The sequence below is a fragment of the Choloepus didactylus genome, chromosome 8 (genome assembly GCF_015220235.1).
Source record: "Choloepus didactylus isolate mChoDid1 chromosome 8, mChoDid1.pri, whole genome shotgun sequence".
Taxonomy (NCBI): Eukaryota; Metazoa; Chordata; class Mammalia; order Pilosa; family Megalonychidae; genus Choloepus; species Choloepus didactylus.
In genome coordinates this window covers 127,607,473-127,628,042 of record NC_051314.1, presented here as the reverse complement: position 1 = coordinate 127,628,042, position 20,570 = coordinate 127,607,473, and the positions used below count along the sequence as shown (strand labels likewise).

Sequence of the window (20,570 nt, the reverse complement as noted above, 5' to 3'; positions counted from 1 at the left end):
TTCTCTTTCTGTAAGTGCCTGGCACATTGTAGGAGCTCAATAAATTTGGTTGTTGCAGAAATCAGTTTCAATCAATTTTATTTAAATAAGGATTAGAAGCGTGCGTGTGTATACACACACGCGCATCTTTTTCTCTATGGCTCTATTCATTGTTAAACTTTTCTTTGGCTCTCTTCTAGTTCCACTTTTCCTTAGTAATAACTTCTTCCTGTAGAACCCCATTAACTAATACAGATACTTTCTCCACATGCAGTACATATCCTGTTCTCCCCCACTTCTGCTGTATAGCCAAGGCTTCAGAAATAAAGTGACAGGATGAAAGTGGTTGAGAATCAGAATTCAGAGCTATACCAGTCTGATTTTGCTAGCAGAGTACTGTGTGTGTGGGGGGGGGGGGGCAGAGAACTTTTGGAATAGCCATACAATGAAGAGGAATAGTCAGTAAAGTAGTCAAGCTCCCCCTCTCATCATCAAACTAGGAAGCAAGAAGCAAGATCCCTTATATCCAAAAGGATGGCCAAGGAACTCTGATCAAATCTTCAACAAAATTAAAACTCCAGCAGCAAAGATGGTACATTTGGCTGTAACGCTGCTGCTAGAGAGGCTCATTCATTTCTAGAGGACTCCGATGTAAATTAAAATTGACTGGGCAGAAAAGGGAGGCTGGCTTGAATACAAAAAGTTGCCCATCACTTGTCAGTGAATTCTCTATTCTAACCACCGAGGACCAGGACCAGAGAATGGGCTGTTTTATCAATCCAGTGAGAACTCCTACCTCTGTAGCACTGGAATAGTGAATCACAGAAGACTCCAGAATATACTTTTAAAGTCAATGAAGATGCTGGGATGTTCTTCCTCAGCTCAAGATCTTGTTTCCTCCTTCAGTCTTCCACTTACCTACCCCTTGTTGGGACTGGAGAGTGACATCAGAATCACATCTGGTGATATCACTGTCCCCATAGCAACAGTGGTGAAGCTACCAGAAATTGAGTGGTCAAAAGGACAAGGGGAGGGATGATAATGAAGACACTCCAAGGTTCTGCTGCTTAGTTTGGAAGGTCTAGGCTTGATTCAGATTAATTCTCCTTTGAGCGTCTAATTTAGGTGGGGAATATGGGAGGGGGAAATTTTGTCAATGGATTCTGCTTAAAAGAACAGAGTAAGTATTATGTATTAACTGCTAAAATTTCTTAAGCAAAGCTCATGGAGTAATTTCATTTTGTGGGAAACAGCCTGGACTTTTATTTATAAGCATCTAACATGCTGTAAAAAATAAATATTGGGACATTTTGTCTAATCATCTGTGGGTTGTAATTCCTCTTAGAAGGGCAGAGGTAGAGTAGCACTAATCCATCATTAGCAATACCTTGACCTGAGGAAATGTACTGAGATAAATTGACCAAGAGATTTTTGATTGGCACCTCCTTCTAGGTTTGAGGAGGATTTGTCATTAGTACATTCTCTCTGAAAATGTTACTCTAGGTACTCTGTAATTAATGATTAAATATAGGAGTAATATATAGTTTCCATGAAGTAAAAAGAATTTCTGATCCAGCCCATGAGACAAAAACTAAAATCCTAACTCGAATTCAAGATTGACTGGTTTATTTTAGTACAAGCCTCCTTCAAAAGTTATTTATCGATGATCTTTTATATTAGATCTCAGGGTTTTTTTTTTCACACTTAAAATATTGGAATGGGGTTTGTTGATCTCTTAGGATCCTTTCCAGCTCTAACATTCTATTAGTTTTATATTTTCGTGATATTTGAATGGAATGTATGTATGTGCATGGAGCACTTTGCAGTTGACAAAATATTTTCACATCAATCAAGTCAGCTGATCCTCACCAAAATCTTTTGAAGTTGCAGGGCAGGCATAATTTTCCCTGTTAGACAGGTATGAAAGCTTGCCCAGGTCACAACTAGCAGTAACTGGTAGAAATGGGACTGTGTTCTTGTACTCTAGGCTTTAAGTCAGTACTCTTTCAAATATATCATGCCATCCTAAAACTAGTATTGAGAACATGAGGCAGTATTTCACTGCGAAAAGTAAAATAACATAATTAGCAATGTCACACAGGAGTTAAGAGGTTGCTGATGATAGTGGGGTCTCTCAATTTATAAGAATTAGGAAAACATGTCAATTTTCATATTGACCTCAGAATCAATTACCAAAAAAGTGCTGAGTGAACATAAAATGAGGCCAAAAAATATGAGACAGTCTAGCATAACTAAATTTTTCTAATAAAATTTCTTCAAGGGTGTCTTTCCTCTTCTGATTCATTTTGAAAGATGGGGCTTCAGTAGTTTAAACAGTGGGGTGGATGGTGGAGTAGAACCACCAATCTTACAAGCCTGGTAATAGGCAAACCCTATACACTACAGGTCTTTCATCCATCCCTGCTACACATACTCCTTTCTTTCTTCCTGAGAAAACAAAATATTGAAAGAATTACCAAGTCTAGAAAGATCCCCCAAACTAGCTTGTCATCTGATAAGCCAAATGCAGATGTCTCACAGGATCACTGGTTGCTCATTCCTACACTTGAGAGATATGACCAGAATAAAGTATTTTTTAAATACCAGTTCAATCTTTCTGGAATCTCCTCAGGCTCTAAATGGCTCCTTCTAGAGCAATGCAGACTCTCAAAGGAGTCTATTGTTTATAACAGAATTATGAACCACCATTCTAGAGAGACATCCAGAGATTCTCCCTAGAAAAATGTACAGATGGGACACATGGCCACACAGTTTTGCAAAACATTTCAGAAGGGTCACAGACTTCACCAATCAGGGATCACAGACTCCAGGTTAAGAGCCCCTGGATATGGGATGTCAGATGGTGCTTTGATAAACAACTACATAATTAAAAAAAGCTATATTACAGGTGGAACGATGACCACCAGGGATAGGGTGGCCAGAAAAATCTTCTCCGAGGAAGTCACCTTTGAACAGGGATGAGCTGGTGCGGTCATTTGAGCAAGCATTCCCGGAGAACAGCAAGAGCAAAGACTCTGAGGGCGGCACGTGCTTGGGGGGCTTGACGTGCATTGGGCATTTATTTCTACGTCCTCATTTCTATTTCTCTTCTCCACCCTTTCTTTTACAACCTTTCCCTCCTCTGGGCCCGGGTTTTCTCCCTAAAGAAGCCCCCGATTGCAGGGGCCACGTCTCCTCCTTCCCCCAGTCTCACCAAACGCTGCCCTATCTGAAGTTTTCAGGGTGCACCGCAGAGAGTCGAAAAAACTGAGCTTCTCCATTTCAGGTTTTGCCATTTTGTATGACCTTGAGTGTCACTGGTAGACTCTGAACTTTAGGTTCCCCATTGGCAAAATGAGATAATGCTTACGGCCACTCCAGGCCTGAGATCCCAACCTCAAGAATCCTTTTTTATTTCTATTCTTTCCCTGCTCCATCACTTTTCCTCTCTTTCTATCTCCTCTGTTCTCCTAGTCTCTTAACGATACCCTAGTCTCAGCCACGCCTTCATTTCTCGGGCAGCGCCTGCGCAGACAGAAATGGTAGATGAATTTTGGCCCAGCTTAGTAGCCGTAGCCGGCTGCAGCGCCGGCCATGGGGAATTGTGGGAGAAGATGGCGGCCGCCGTTCATCCCCGGGTTATCTGGGCTCTGCCAATGTCACGTAAGTGGCACCGGGAATGGCGGTCCCTGATCGGGATTCCGAGATGGGGATGTAAAGTTAAGGGAGTGGCGCTGTGCTGCAGCGGTCATGCTGACTTCCTGGGCACCCCGGTTTTTCTAGGTCCGGCGCTGCCTCTGTCCAATTTCCCCTATCCTTTCTCCTTCCCCTGCTATAGTTTTAAATTGTGCTCTTCGCAAGAGGTTCGCTTTGAAAGAGCGTGAGCAGCGAGAAGCGAAGAGGAGAAAAGGGGGAGGGCAGGTAAAGGATCGAGAGAATCAGAGTTTTTGACAGGGCTGCAAGAATTGGGGGTTATAAGAAATATTTTGGGGGGTGGGGTAAAGAGGAAAGTGAAGGATGACTCTGAAAGTGAGGGAAGTCAAAAATTCTTCAAGGATTGGCTTTTCAACCCTCAATCGATTTCTACCTCTAATTCGTCCTGTCGTGGTGGAAACTAATATTTCAACGTCAGAGTTTCTGAGATTAAATGAAGTAATTTTTATAGAAACACCTTGTTAACCCAAAGCATTCCTACACACGTAGAGTATATTACGAGGAGACTGGGGACTGAGGGAGAGAGGGAAGAAAGAAGCAAGAGCTTGACAGAAATAAAGAGAAGGGGTGAAAGATATTTTAGGATTTGTCAACATCATTTAATTTCTCTCCTGATTGGATCTGCTCTCATGATCCTCAAATTGAATGTATGTATTAGTTCTTCCACTCACTAGGAAGCTAGAAAAAAAGGAAATTAGGAATTCATTTACACTTCATTGCCATTCCTTTGTTTTCTGCCCCTCTTAGAAACCTACAAACCCTAGTCAACTCTTAAAAGTGTATTTCTCCATAGTGTATTTTAGTCATTTCAGAATATCATTTGCTCTCAAAATCTGCTGCATGTTGAAATTATCCTTAGAACTTTATAAAAAATACAAATGGGGACCCATTACAGAGTTAATGAATAAAATTTTTTGAGATTGTTTCTTTACACCTTAATTTAAAAAAAATCACAGGTAGTTCTGATGTTCAGCCTGAAGTGAAAATCAAAAGTATTCAGAGAATCCTTCCTTTTTGGTTTTCCATCTTGGATAGAATTCCTACATATCACTGGAATGGTGCTTGGTACATATTATTTATAGTGGTTGGTTTTGTAGCCATGACTTCTTTACAAAGGCATTTGCTGGTTCTTTGTAAACTATTACATTGGTAAGACACAATGTAGATTTTGAATAAAAATCATTGCTATTTACTGAGTACCTGCATCTACTAACTATAGTTCTAGATATTTCATAGGTTCGTTCCTTTAATTCAACTCTTTTTAACTGATCCCAGAGCCTTTGCTCATAACCACTGCTTTATTGCATCTTGGAAAATCTAGTATGTAAACTCCAGAGAGCCAAATCTAATATGTAACATAATCAAACACTATAGAACAAAACTGTGTAAAATTATTGTGTATAGTTGAAAGTGAAAAGACTATTTCCCATCCTTTCTTACCTCCTCATACCCTCCCCATGACTCATAAATCCCTTGTACTTGGTCATTTCCATCAGCATATAAATATCTTACCTCCTCAAACGAATAATCTACCTTTCCCTTACCACTTTCTCCCCTCACCACACTCTTGCCTATTCCAGTCAGGCTTTCATTACCACTACTCCACTAAAATTGCTCTTGTTAAGGCCACCTACAGCCTACACTTTATCGGATCCTAGGGTCCTCTGCCCTCATCCTACCTCACTTGTCAGCAACATTTGACAGAGTTAGCTGTTTCATTCTCATAATACTTCATCATTTGGCTTCTGGCATACCATTTTCTTTTTTTTTTCTTCCTTCTACCTCTCTGGACTCCTTTTCAATCTCATTCACTGGCTCTTCTCTTACTGATATCTTCCCAGGGCTGTGACCTCAGCTCTCCTCCCTTCTTTTTCTACACTTATTCTTCGAGTGATCTTCTCATTACAGCTGGGTAGCCAGCCTTTCTCCTAAGTTTGAGATTTTCACATCCACCACACTACATGGGCTATCCATCCGTTAACAAAATTTTAAAATTATTTTTCTCTATTAAACCAGTTGTGTCCCCTCACCTCCCCCCGTCCCCACCACCCCAAATGTTCCATCTCAGTTAATGTAATTACATTTACCCAACTTCTTAGGTATCCTTAATTCCTTCTTTTTCCTTGTCATCTACATCCAGCATATCAACGAATCTGATTGGCCTATCTTCAGAATACATGCAGACTCTCCCACTTTCTCGGTTTGTACTATTGCCGCCATTGCCTGAGCCTCTATGCATTAACTTTGAATTAGGCTCTTGTGGTTACTCTGCTTATATTTTTTTTCCTCTGTGCTCTCTATTCACCCAGGAACCAGAATGAGTTTTTTAAAATGTAAATCAGATCATGTCACTCTTCTGCTTAAAACTCTCCAGGGGCTTCCCATTACTCTTGGGGTAAAATCCACATCATATACCATGGCCTATGAATATCTTACATGGGCTGGCCTCTGCCTGTCTTTCTGACTTACTGCCTATCATTTTCCCCCTGCTCCCTCTGTAATAGACAGTGTGATCTTTTTCTTCCTTAAATATGCCAGGCTGATTCCTATCTTCGAGTTTTAGAGCTTGCTGTTTCCTCTGATTTGAATGCTGTTCCTCCATTTTTGTTTTCAGGGATTTTCTCAAATGTTACCTCAGTGAGACCTTCCCTGACCCCTGGCCCACTAAATCTAAACTAGCATCCTGCCATCCTGCCAGGTCTCTCTCCCTCCCCTTGCCCTGTGTTAATTTCTTCATAGCCTTTTCACCATACGAAAATTATTTTACTTATTTGTTTACTCATTGTTTTCTTACCCAATAGAATATAAACCCTTTGTATTATTTTCTCAGCTGTCAGGTCAAATACCATACAGTGGGTTGGTTTGAACAACAGGAGTTTATTGGCTCGTGGTATTGAGGCTAAGAGAAGTCCAAAATCGAGGTGTAAGCAAGGTGATGCTTTTTCCCCGAAGACTATGGTGTTCTGGGGCTGGCTGCCAACCATCCTTGGTCCTTGGCTTTTCTGTCACATGGCAGTGTCTTTTCCTTTCTTCTCTGGGTTCCACTGACTTCTAGCTTCTTGCTTCTCATGACTTTCTCTTTCTCCTTGCAATTTCTTCTGCTTATGAGTACTTCAGCCATGTTGGATTAAGACCCACCCTCATTCAGTTTGGGCACTTATTCACTAATAACATCTTCAGAGGTGGTATTTACAAATTGGTTCACACCCACAGGACCGGGAGGTGGGACCTGAACACGCCATGTGTGAGGGACATGATTCAATCCCAAACACCCGCTAAAGCCAGGGATTTTGTTTTGTTTATTGCTCTATCACCAGTAATGAGAATAGTGTCTGACATTTAGTAGGTGCTCAATAAATACTTATTTGTTGAATGAAATCTTGAATAAATTTAGAATTATGATGGAGCAATTACAGACAATTAGTTTGACTTTTCAACGAATTGCATATGGATATGCAGGTGTTGTTCCAGTTTAATTCTGGGTCCATGTTTCTGTGCTCTCTTCCTGTTTTCTTTCACTTATGACTAACACAAATCATATGTCATGCTGCTGTTTTTAAGACTGTGCTCACGATGCCTCTTTTAGTGCACTTTGTTCTTGTATTTCTTTTCTTTTAGGTTACTTTCCATACTTTACTTAGGCCAACAGTTTTCTATGGACAGGTATTAGGCCAATCAGGTTTTTAAAAAATTTTTATTGTGGTAACATATATACAACATAAAATTTTCCATTTTAATCATTTTCAAGCATACAGTTCAGTGTTATTAAATATATTCACAAAATTGTGCTACTATCACCACCATCCATTACTAAAACTTTTGCATTACCCTAAACAGAAACTACCCATTGAACAGTACCTCCCCATTCCCAACCTCCTGCCCCCCCCTTTCCCTGGTAACCTATAATCTACTTTCTATCTCTATGAATGTGCATGTTCTCGTTATTTCATGTAAGTGAAATCATACAGTATTTTTTCCTTTTGTGTCTAGCTATTTCACTAGATGTCTTCAAGGTTTATTCATGTTGTAGCATGCCTCAGAACTTCATTCCTTTTCATGGCTGAATAATATTCCATTGTGTGTATATACCACATTTTGTTTATCCATTCCTCAGTTGACGGATACTTGGGTTCCTTGCATATTCTGGCTATTGTGAATAATTAGGCCAATCAGTTTTAAAAAAGCCTTTACCATGGTTACCAGGACGAAGTGCCAATAATTGCACATCTTTTTCTCATTAGCTGTTCTTATTACACTGATCATATGGTCATTTACTTTGCCATTTGTCACAGATGTCCATGAGAGGCAATATTGTGTCATCAATAAGAGTGCAGAATAGAATCACTTGGCCTGAGTTGAAATCCGATTCTTCCACTCACTAACTGTATGACTTTGGGTCTGTTACCTGACTTCTCTGAGCCTTAATTCCCTCATCGGTAAAGTAGGAATAAAGATAGTATTAAATAAGATAATATCTATTAAGCATGTAGAACAACACCTGACGTGGTAAGAGCTTTTAGCTGTTATTATGTGTCTAGTCTGACTGGTCTGTGATTTTTGTCACTATTCAGTGAGCTAGACTGTTTGTCCAGTTCCAGACTGTGAGATAGAGGTAAAGAACGGCTTCTGGACAGAGTGCCACTGGAAAGTCATCTCCAGAAAAGAAAGCACCATTTTCTAGAGCAATTCCTATTTGTCTCTTTCAGGTTTCTTGAAGTTTACAAAGCCCCAAAACTAAACTGCAAGTTTTGTTGATTGAAACAGAAAAGCAGTTCAGCACTTTAAACCCTTTAGTTGTTTTCTACTTACTACATTAAAGTTAACTTGCTTTAAATTCTGCTCTAATAAGTTAGAAGGGACTGAAAAATAGAGTGTATTGAAAGGAAATTTACATTTCTGCCACATGGAGAATAGTTGAAGGAACTAGAGATGGTTTAATTTGGAGGAGAGAGTACTTAGTGGGAATATAATTGCTGCATTTGAATGTGAAAGAGGGATTAGACTTGTTCTTTGTTATTCCAGAGTAACAGTAGTTATAAAAGCTACTGGGAATGAGCCATTAATTCCCCATGCAGTAGAACCTTCTAACTGTTAGAATGGGCTGCTACAGGAAGTAGTGAATTTCCTGACTCTGGAGGTGTCAGGCTCAGGCCAGATCATTTCTTTCTACACAGTCTGTAGAGAAGATGTAAGTGGTGATCAGGGCTGATTTGTAGAACTTGAGGGGTCCTTCTAGTACCCAGAAACTGATTCTATGAAAATGAAATAGTGTAATGTTTGACAAATCACAGGCTTGTTATGTTTCTAAAAGTCAGAAAATCTTCTCTCAAGCACTCCTTTTACCATTTTTGGATAATTTTCTATAGTTTTCTTTTGTATTAAGGCTGAACTGTGCTGTCTTTTTCTTTCTTCCTTCCTTTTTTTTAATGTTCTCTATAAACAATCCTCTGCCTCCAACCCATATCATCAACTTTATTTTTCATTAGTCATCAGTTTTAGAGTCTGTTCCAGGTCAGTCTTTTAATGTTCCCTGCACTAGGCTTATTCATTCCCACTTCTGCATTGTGGTGTGTGTTACATTGTTTATTCTGTTATACCTCTTTAAAAATTTTTCTTAAAATACTTTATCCAGGAAGAATCCTTCCTCATGATTAGATCCATCTGACTTATTATCACTCCCTTAACTTTGTGTTCCCTCATCTCCTTGACCATAGAGGTTTATGCTCCTTTTTTTTTTGTAACTGTGTATGTGTTTTTTAAAAATATGACTATTCTAACTAGGTAAATAGTATCCTAGAAGGCAGATACTTTATTTTCTAATTTTTTTATATTCATGTTTGTCTTAGTTTGCTAATGCTACAGAATGCAAAACACCAGAGATGGATAGGCTTTTGTAAAACGGGGGTTTATTTCACTACACAGTTACAGTCTTAAGGCCACAAAGTGTCCAAGGTAACACCTCAGCAATTGGGTACCTTCACCAGAGGATGGCCAATGGCGTCCGGAAAACCTCTGTTGGCTGGGAAGGCAGCTGGCGTCTGCTCCAAAGCTCCGGCCTCAAAACGGCTTTCTCCCAGAACGTTCCTCTCTAGCAAGCTTGCTCCTCTTCAAAACATCACTCCCAGCTGCACTCCGTTTCCTACCCCCGAGTCAGCTCATTCATATAGCTCCACCGATCAAGGCCCACCCTGAATGGGTGGGGCCACACCTCCATGGGAACATCCCATCTGAATCACCACCCACAGCTGGGTGGGGCACATTCCAAGCAAATCCAACCAGCACAAAAACTTCTGCCCCACAAAACTACAAAGATAATGGCATTTGGGGGACACAGTACATTCAAACTGGCACAATGTTCTTTGGATTCTTTTTTGAAATAGTTTGTTTCTTACTGCTGCTGGCGTTTAGCAAGTTATTGAAGTACTGGTGACAAATAATGTTACAAGTTTCTAGGAAAAGAAGTTATTTGTATTCCTAGTCACTTTTCTATTAACATTTGCCAATTCTGTGTTTTGTTTAAGGTTCTGGCCTTACGGCACTAGCCACCTCCACATTTTATGGCCCTCCCCAGCGCCAACTTCATCATGCTGTCATACCTCATGGGAAAGGTGGACGTAGCTCAGTCAGTGGGATTGTGGCCACTGTGTTTGGAGCAACAGGATTCCTGGGCCGATACGTTGTCAACCATCTTGGTAAGTAAAGTTGTTTGAGCTTAGTGGGCCTCCCTGCCATTTATTAGGATTATCTGATGAGAGGCTATGAGCTGTTGCTTTTCATTTTACCAGTGTTATGAATTACTCCTATCTTAGATCCATGTAAGTTTTCTGTGCTGTGGCATTAAGAGCACACTCATGCTTTCCACAACAGTGGGGGGCTCTGAAAAGTTATGGCTTCTCTAGCATGGCAAAATAAGCTTTTTGTTAGATGTAATAAATTCACATACATCACACTGCAATTTAAATATTTGCCAGATCACTGTGATATAATGTGTCCATATTACATAGCTGTTGATCCTTGTTTCACTTCATCCTTTTTTAGGACGAATGGGGTCACAGGTGATCATACCTCATCGGTGTGATACATATGACATCATGCACCTTCGTCCCATGGGTGACCTGGGTCAGATTATCTTCTTGGTAAGAGCCTTTTGACTCATGGTTGGAGTTGACAAATGTAAACTAAGGGCATTTTTAGAAATGTAATAAAGGCAATGTAATAAAGCATTAATATCACCCCATAATGGATCAAGGACATCCTCCCTCCACATGGCATTCCTTCAGCTAGGTTCCTGCATATCATGCTTTGGCAAATTCAAGACCAGCAGTCAGCACACTTTCTGTGAAGGGTCAGATAGAAAATATCTTATGCTTGGTGGGTCATAGAGTCTTTGTTACCATTATTCACCTCTGCCATCGTAGCCTGAAAACAGCCATAGATGATACATGAATGAATGGGTGTGGCTGTGTTCCAGTAAAACTTTATTTAGGAAATTAGGCTGCAGGCCAGATTTGGCCAGTGGGCCATGAGTTGCCAACCCTTGCTCTGGACCTGTGCTGTCTAGTTCGGCAGCCATTAGACACATGTGACTGTTGGCCCCTTGAAATGTGGCTAGTCTGAACTGAGCTATGCTGCAAGTGTAAAATATACACTGGATTTCAAAGACTTGATATGAAGAAAATAATGTGTGCTATATGGTTAACAATTTTTCATTTATTACATGTTGAAATAATATTTTGGAAATATCGGGTTGAATATGTTATTGAAATGAATTTCACCTGTTTCTTTTTTACTTTTTAACATGACTACTAGAAAATTCAGAATTACATATGTGCCTCACATTATTTCCATTGGACACTATTATACAATTAAGATATTTTATAACTTACTTTGCTTGGCATAGACTTAACTTAGAGCAGTTCTTTCTGAGCATTTCCTGTTATTCTCTAATCTGCAGGCTCTTCCTTTAGGCCTGTAGTTCCCCAAGGGGCGAAACAGGGAGGGTGGGGTGGAGGGAAGAGGGATGGATTCTAATCCTTCAAGGGAGTGATTTAAGATGCATGGGGCCCTTTTTGGTTGCCACAGTGATTAGAGAGCCATACTGGTTTCTTGGCTATGGGGTAAGGATACTGATACCCTACAGTGCATAGGACAGTCCCGTTTCACCAGAAGTTTTGCTGCCCATAATGCCTACAGTGATCCTTTTGAGAAACCTTGCTTGGGCCTTGATGCTTGGGTCCACTGTTCTTTTAGCCAACTTTTCCTGCTTTAACATCCCATGGGGAACTGAGCTCTTCCATTCATTTACTTTCTCCTTTTAAAGAAGGAAAATATCCTTAATATCTCTGATACTATTTCTGTACAGATTATTTGTTCTACATTTACTTTTTTACTTATTTTTAATGACATTTTCATTTATTCCTTACTGCATTTTCACAAGCAAAGCATAATATTTATCTTGGAAATTTATTGTTTCTAAATTTTTTTTTCCCCACCATCTCATTCTCAAATATCTTCTTGATATTGCAGTTACAGGAGCTTAGCATTTTCCTAGTTCTTCATGACTTAAGTTTATCAGTCACCTTATCAACTCTTCCAAATTAAAGTATTTCACAAGTGATTAGGTGAAACCTTTTACTGGCTTGCAAGTGTGGAATCATTGGAATTGAGCCATATGATTTTTATTCCATTCTTTACGCAGATGTTTGTTGAGTGTCTGCTATGTGCCTATAATGCCAAGTTCTAAGGATGTCTCAATGAACAAGATTACAGGGAGTATGGACTCCAAACATATACATAACTTTGATTATAAGTTATTATGAAAGGGGAAGTACAGAGAGGGGCATAACAGGGAAGTCTCTATATCATTGTCATTTATTTTTGAGAAGAATGGACCATTTTGGGTGTGGGGTGCTGCTTTCCCACTTGAGTCTCTGTTTGAAACTATCTCAGCAGGCACTTGATTATTAACTGGACTGTGCTGCCTAGGCCTTATTGCTAGGAATTTGTGTTCCTTTTGATTTCCTCCTCTCCAGGCATTACTCTTGGGCTATTTGTGCAGTTAAATGTTAGGCTCTTCCATTCTGAGTCACATTGGTTTTTTCCTCTCCCATCTCTGGCATCTTTTTTTTTTTTTTTTTAAAGCTTTTTATGTATAGAGCTGCTTTTTTTTTGTTGAGTTCTTTCTCTGTGTTACTGTGCTGCAGATTTTAGGTATATCTCACTTAATCCTCGTAGCAACCCCATGAGGTAGGATGCATTTTCTAATTTTACATGAAACTTGGAGAGATCACATGTACGCAGTTAGTAAAAAGCAAACTGGAATTTGTATTCCTGTCTATTTGGCTCCAAAACCGCTGTTCAATACTGTGTTGTACCCCACTCTCCATCATCATTTCTACTGTTTTCGTCTGCTGAGGGCTTCATCTGTTTGTTCTTACATCTGATTTCTCTAGCTTTTGCCTCTTTTCTAGATTGTGCAGGTGTTTTTTTTTTCCCCTGCATGTCTTTGTTTTATTACTCATCTACTCATATACTGAATAAAGGGGCTGTCAGTCCCAGGGTTTTTATAATCACACGGTCACATGATAAAAGCTGTATAGTTATACAATCATTATCAAAGATCAAGGCTACTAGATTACTGTTCATCATTTTCAGGTATTTCTGTTTGGCTATTCTAATACATTAGACACTAAAAAGAAATACCTATATAATGAGTCAGTAGTCATATCATTTGTTAAATCCTAACTTCTCCGTTACAACTCTTCCCTCTCATTTGATCTTTCAGTCTTCAGGGATATCTGGGCAATGTTTATTCTAACTTCTTCATGCTGAAAAGGGGTGTCAACATTATGGGCTAGGGAAATGAAACTGGTTGATGTTCTTGGAGAGATTGGTACCTCTTGGTTTCAGGGCTTATCTGGTAAAGGAAATATCTGGGGTCTTTAAGTTTCTGAGAAAAAAACTTGCTAGGTAAAACTTTTATAGAGTCTTAGATAGAGCCCAGTACTATTGTTTGGGGCTTGGCATAATATGACAAATTGCAGTATCTGGTTGAAGCTTGCATAAGAGTAACCTCCAGAATGACGTCTTAACTCTATTTGAAATTTCTAAGCCACTGAAACTTTGTTTCATTTCTTTTCCCTCTTTTGGTGAAGAAGGCATTGTCAATTCCATGCTGCCAGAGCCAGGCTCATCCCTAGGAGTCATGTCCCACATTGCCAGGGAGACTTACACCCGTGGGAGTCATGTCCCGTGTAGAGGGGAGGGTAGTGATGTGCAAGCATTTTAATGCGTTCTCTCTCTTGCTTTTCCTTTCTCTTTTCCTTCTCCTTCCCTCTCTCCTTCCCACCATGCTTTCTCATCCACAAACTTAGGCTCTAGGAAATTCATCTTCCAATGAAATGCTTAAAAGAAAAATTAAATGTCCATTTTAACATAGAGAATTTTGTACCCTTGACTGGGGTTCTTTAATCCCCATTCACGATTCTGGAGAAAAGTCATCCATCTCATTTAAGTCCTGAATGATTTATGGATTGCTTAGAAGCATAGTTCTAAACCAGAATCAGCCATTGGCTCACCATGAAATTTTAGGCAGGTCATTTCTGAGTCTTGTTTTTATATCTTTAAAAGTAGAAATTACTAGATTTGGGAATATAAAAGAGGAAAGGGTTGAAAAGAAATAAGAAGATAGTCATAGATTACCCAAATTTCATAGCAGCCTTTAAGAGATATTCTTCCTATCTGTAGTCTATAATTGGTTACTGCTAAAAAGGGAAAGGCTGTTCACTTACCAAATTGATCCTTGGTTTTTCAGGCTGTATTTCAGGAAAGGAGACTTGATTACTGTATTCCTCCACAAACTTGGCATGGGGATAGGGACAGATGGGAAGACAAAAATTGATATGCTCCATTAAAAATGAACATTTTTTCTAGTTCTGTCATTTGATTATCTGAGTAAAATGTACATTGACCTCTTTGTCTCCAGAGGAGTCCAAATCAGAAGTGAGTTGGAGACCTTAGAATCATTGTGTTGTAATCAGTGGAGCCTTATGAAATGGTACTATATTATGACTACAACAGAGGGCCCATTTTGAAGTTGCTTGGGGGAGCTACGAAAGTGTCAAGTGCCGGGGTATTCTCCCTGTGTTTTTATCTGATTGGCCACTTGCTGTTACAGGAATGGAATGGAAGAGACAAAGATTCCATCCGCAGAGCAGTGGAGCACAGCAATGTGGTCATCAATCTCGTTGGGCGAGAATGGGAAACTAAGTAAGTCCTTGCCTCTCAGTTGTTCCTTGAATAAGTCTGTCTTATGGTTCAACAGACTTTCCTTGGGCACTTCCTATATGCCGGACATTGTAGTGGTGACTTTGCCAATTAGTCCATCAATTAGGGTTGATGGGACAACCTTTTACCTACCCAATGACCTCTTGAGGGGATTTGGTTGGCAGTAAGTCTGATGTGAGTCAGCAGTGTGATGTACTGTCCCTAGAAAGCCGGTATGTGTTGTGTTAGAGTAGGTTGGTGCCATAGCCTTGACAGAATGACTGGCGTTGGACCTGTGCTTGGGTTTATCCACCTGAGATAGGGTTAGGAAGTAGGATTTTGCCTGTCCACTGTACTTTGCTGAATCCTGTTTTTTTCTTTCATGAATAGTGTTTTCATTATTCCTATGAAAACACTATTCGTAGTGTTCTCCACATTGTTAATCAAAGATGGCATGGATACTAGTTTGTACTGTTTAAAAAATAATAATGTTTTAGTCCTGTAGTCCCATGACACTTTGTTCATGCCTCTTACAACATTTATTAAAATTTGACTCAGTCTCATTTACAGATGTCTGCCTCATCAAGTGTTTTATGAGTTCTTTGATAACTGGGAGGGTCTTACTCAACTTTTTATTATTCATATTGACCAGACAGTGCTTTGTACCAGTGCATTTAGTTAATTTTGTTGAATTGAGTCAATGACTGATTTTGTTAGTTTCTTTTTTTCTGCCTCTGAGGAAACTAAATCCCTGGGGCAGGGTGTGATTCCAGCTCTCCAATACACTCCCCAACCAGCCAGTGCACCCAACTTATTTAAAGGGCCTCAACCTCAGGATTCTTTGAGGACACAATATTCTGTATGCTGGATTTCTAACTTATAGTAAGCCTCAAAAAATATCACCACCACACACTAATTTTGGCTTTGGGTTAAATCAGTGCTGTTTAAAAGTTATAACTGTTACAAATTTCAAGCACAATTAGGAAAACCATCTCATCATAGAAATCTTTCAAATCCTGAGTCATTCTGGTATTCTTAATGGATCTTTTTTTTTCTTTCTTCCAGAAACTTTGATTATGAGGATGTCTTTGTAAAAATTCCCCAAGCAATTGCTCAAGTATCCAAGGAAGTTGGCGTTGAAAAATTCATTCATGTTTCACATCTGAATGCTGATATAAAAAGCTCTTCTAGATATCTGAGAAATAAGGTAACAAGTTGATCTGGGAAGTAGTTCACAGAGCTGGAGTTTCTTGACTTCTTTGAAACATTATTTAAGTAAGAAGTGTTTCTCATTTATATATCCAGAATTGAAAGTGTTCTAATTCTCTATGTCCAGAATTAGATGTGTGTGTGTGTTGTGTTTTGACATTTTGGTTGAGTGTCTTCTTTTTGCAGAGAAATATGTTAAGGGACATTATAAAGATGGATAAACCAGAGTACCTGTCCTCAAATGCTTAAAGTTTCCAGGGGTTGGAATAGAATTACATAGTAAATATCATAGAAGGTAGAATATGACTCCTGTCAAAAGAGGCATACCTGTGCCACCTGCCAGGGTTAAAGAACCACCTTCCTTTCTTAAATCCCTTGCATAGTATTTATGCCATGTTTAAAGGAGTGACATGAAGGCTGAGGATGGCAGAGATAAATATTTGCCAGGAAAAATAACTATTCACCTAGTGTTTAGGCCTCTTGTACTCCCAGAAACCCTGTTGTTGTCCAAATCATATCCAGGGATTGACCACTCTGATTTGGAATCAGTCTGTAACTTGAGATGTCTATTATCAGAGACTCAGAAAGGGACTGCAGTCCCTGAGACTGCCCTTAGCATTTGGTTTCTGTCGTAAGGAGCCTGTTTTGGGTCAGAGTGATAAAGACAACAGAGTTCCTTGACTGTGAGTCCAACTTTGTGACTCAATGCATTGATTTCTTCAAGAAATTGTTAAACCTTGACTCATGTGCCAGATATTGTGTTAAGAATTAGGGATACAGTATAAATATGACAGACATGACCCTGACCCATATCAAGTTTCTAATCCATCGAGGCAAATAATTCCAGTTGCCCCAAGTATTGCAGACTGCCATAGGAGCATATTGTGTGGGGAGGGGGCACCTATCAGCTAGGATGCATTTAATTGCTAGCATCAGAAAATCCAATGCAAACTGGTTTAAATACAAAGGGAATTTATAGGCCCATGAATCTGAAAACTCCAGTGGTAGGAACCTTAGGCACAGATTGATGCTAGCTTCATTTCTCTATGATTCTCTCAGTTCTGACTTTCTCTTTGTGTAAGCTTTGTTTCTCATGTCACAAAACTGGTATACAGCATGTCCAGGCCTCATATTTTCATACAGTACTGGAGAGAGAAAGGGGTGGGGTGGGGTGACAATACATGCAAGTGAGAATACGTGTGCAAGCCAGAGTGTGCATGTGCCTCTGCCCTAGTATTCATAGAATCATCATTATCTGAATTTCATAATTCTTTGGAACAGGGGAATTAGTGGTGAAAAAGAGCCAAGAATCAAAGATGTCTAGCCCTTTGTCTTAAGCCACTGGTAGGTGGTGGTACTACTTAGTAAGATTAGAAACAAGAAGTATTTAGCAGTGGTTCTTAGCCTTAGCTACACATTAGAATCACTGGGGAAACTTGAAAACCCTGATACCCAGGCTGCTTCCCAGACCAATAAAAACATAATCTCTGGGAGTAGAACTTGGCCATCAGTATTTTTTTAACTCTCCCTGGATAATTCCAATGTGCAGCAAAGATTGAGAAGCACTGCTTTATGGAGAATGGAAGATGGTGATCCAGTTTCAGATGTGTGTAAATCATCCAAGTAACAATGGTGGTCAAAGGCTTTTATGGTCCTGTGTGTAGAAGAGAGGTCTCTGTTGGAGATACAGCCTGGGAGTCATCAGCATTTGTTGTAAGTCAAAGCAATGGAAGGCCTAGTGAGGAATTGTAGGGTGAGAAGAGGGCTTTGCTCCAGACCCAGAGGAATAACAATGGTTAGTGGTCTGGTAGAGGAGGAAGTCCCTGCAAAACAAAAAGACTGAGAAGGAGTAGACAGAGAGGTGGAAATAGGAGGGAAACCCAGAGAACGATGTTACAGATGCCAAGGGAGGAGGGAGAGGTTACCTAGGTTTAATGCTGCTGAGAAGTCAAGTAAGATGAGAACTGTAGAGTCCCCATTATATCTGTTGACATGGTGGTCATTATTGACCTTCTCAAGAATAGTTGCAGTACAAGTGTGGGGGCAGAATATCTCCCTGCTGACTTACATTTTCTCTTTGAATTAGAAAGTAAAGCCTTTAACTGAAGGAAAGAGAAAAAAAAGGGAGGATTAAAATTTGAGAGTAGAAAATATTTAAAATTGTTAGAGGGGAGAGTAAATTAATTAGAGGAAAACAGTATTACTGGGAAATGTTGAGGGTCCAGTTGAAATTGTGACATAAAAAGGTACCAATTTGTGATTTCACTTATTTTCCTTTCACTGCTGAAGGCAGCAGGAATGCATGGCTCGAAGCAAGAGGCTAATGGTTTTTTTCAGGGTTGGAATTTGCCCTGGCAAGTGGAGTAAAGGGCAAAGGGGCAAAGTAGTGTGCAATACTGGTAAGACAGTGATTGAAAAGATAGGCCATGGAGTCTGATCTGGAATACAGAAGGTAGGAAAGGGAAGTCATGAGGAGCTGATAGAGTGAGGAAGCAGAGTTCTGAGATTGAGGAATGGATATCTCAGGAATAGATGAACAGAGAGGAAGCAGGCTGGAAATGTAGGAGATTGTCTTCAATGAGAGGAGGTTGTCTTCATTTAGTGTTTCAGAAGAGTGTGTCAAGTGTCAGTATGGTCCGTGGTGTGACTGAAAATAGATTGGCAGACATGGAGTAGAGATGAGGCCATTGGAGCTCAAGGAACTGAGACGTCCAAGTCCACCTGGACATTGATGGCATCCACAATGAGGCTATAGGTGGAAAGGAAGTTGGGGTGGAAAGGAAGACTGTGAATCAAGTGCCAATATCTTCATTGACTGAGAGGGCTTGCTGAGGAGGTTAGCAGATGATGACAAGCAGGAGTGTTGCAGCATTGGACATTAGCAAGGTCAATGACCTTATTCCTGACCTCCCGCTGGATAGGTATGTACTGCTGCCTCTTCTGTTCTTTTCACCCGCCCTCGCCACCCCACCTCCTTTCTCTGACAGGCTGCTAGGTAGCTGACACTAACCAGAGAATCTGGGATTAGAATGAAAACTAGAGGCTGGAAAAATTCTACTCTGCTTTTTCTCCTTTCTTCTTTAGTATAAGCTTCCCTAAAATAAAAATGCAAAAAAGCCCAAGAAGAGCTTAAAGTGCAGCATATTTTCCTGTTTTTTTTTTTTTTTTAATTTGGTGTAATTGAGTTTTATGAATAACATGATTGCCTTAATCTGAAGAAGAAATACGACCTTTGAAATGCAAGTAGTGTCCTGTTAGTGGAAAACATGGTAATTGTTCACTTATCTCAGAACTTGGAACATTGTGTTTGGTGGTTTGTTTAGGCTGTTGGAGAGAAAGAAGTGAGAGATACCTTTCCAGAAGCCACTATCATAAAGCCATCGGACATCTTTGGAAGAGAGGATAGATTCCTCAATTATTTTGCAAGTGCGTATTCTTTCTTAACAGTAGAAGAGAGGGATACCAGTTACCCAACTTGAAGGTGAACACAAGCTAACAGAGTTTCCTGAGTTGAGGGACTAAGGTTATATGGTCATAATCAGCATGGTCCTTCTCTTGATCTTTGCTGCTTAGTATCAAAAGAAGCAACTTAGAGCATGGACTATGGAGTCAGAGACCTGAGTTTAAATCTTGGCTCTGGGGCAAACTAGTTCTGAGACCTTGGCAAGATTGAATGTCAGGTTACTTGTCTGTTAAAATTAAGATAAAAATGTCTAACTCAAGAGCAGTGTGTTCTTTAAATGGTACATGGTACATGGCAAGTGCTTAAATGTGGCTGCATATGCTTTTTACATGGAGCCTCTGTTTATTTCTCACTTTCAATCTGATTGCCGAATCACTTAGATATTCATTTTGAAGGTTTGGCAAAGCAGTAACACCACACTTTATCAGACACATTTTATATATCTTCTTGGTTAATAGCAATTTATAAAGGAAGGGTTTAGAGATGAATAGAAATTAATTTGGCCAGGTCCTATAGCAGCTTAGGCCTTCTGAGAATAGTTTTCATTCTTTCTTCTGACAGATTTTCGCTGGTTTGGTGGTATGCCTCTTATTTCCTTGGGCAAGAAGACAGTGAAACAACCAGTATATGTAAGTACCTTGGACAAAGGGCCACTAGCTGAATTCAGATTCGGGTGATCAGTTGCCTGATCTCATGCCAATCCAGTGATTTCATCATTTTCTTCTTTGTTAACTTGTTTCAATGGGTTATGTCTTATTTTACCTAAGAGATACATGTCTTCTCCATGTCAACATTTGTTCATGCATTTAAGAAAAATATTGAACCCTTAATGTGCCAGGCACTGTACACACACTGGAGACACAGATACTAACTAAATAGATGCAAATTGCTGTCCTTAAGTTGCTATGATAGGGAGAGGGTTTCATCTAAGTACCTCAGA

General features: G+C 39.8%; 1 protein-coding gene across 1 annotated transcript in view; it reads left to right on the top strand.

Annotated features, from left to right (window-relative positions):
• The first annotated feature begins 3,546 nt into the window (after positions 1-3,546).
• The window catches only part of NDUFA9 (NADH:ubiquinone oxidoreductase subunit A9), a 34,156-nt gene continuing 17,132 nt past the window's right edge, over positions 3,547-20,570 (top strand). The window contains exons 1-7 of the mRNA XM_037847700.1: positions 3,547-3,642; positions 10,215-10,385; positions 10,732-10,829; positions 14,870-14,961; positions 16,024-16,165; positions 19,491-19,593; positions 20,192-20,259. Coding sequence (XP_037703628.1) covers positions 3,594-3,642; positions 10,215-10,385; positions 10,732-10,829; positions 14,870-14,961; positions 16,024-16,165; positions 19,491-19,593; positions 20,192-20,259 — 723 coding nt within the window. The 5' untranslated portion in view covers positions 3,547-3,593. The remainder of the gene's footprint in view (positions 3,643-10,214; positions 10,386-10,731; positions 10,830-14,869; positions 14,962-16,023; positions 16,166-19,490; positions 19,594-20,191; positions 20,260-20,570) is intronic.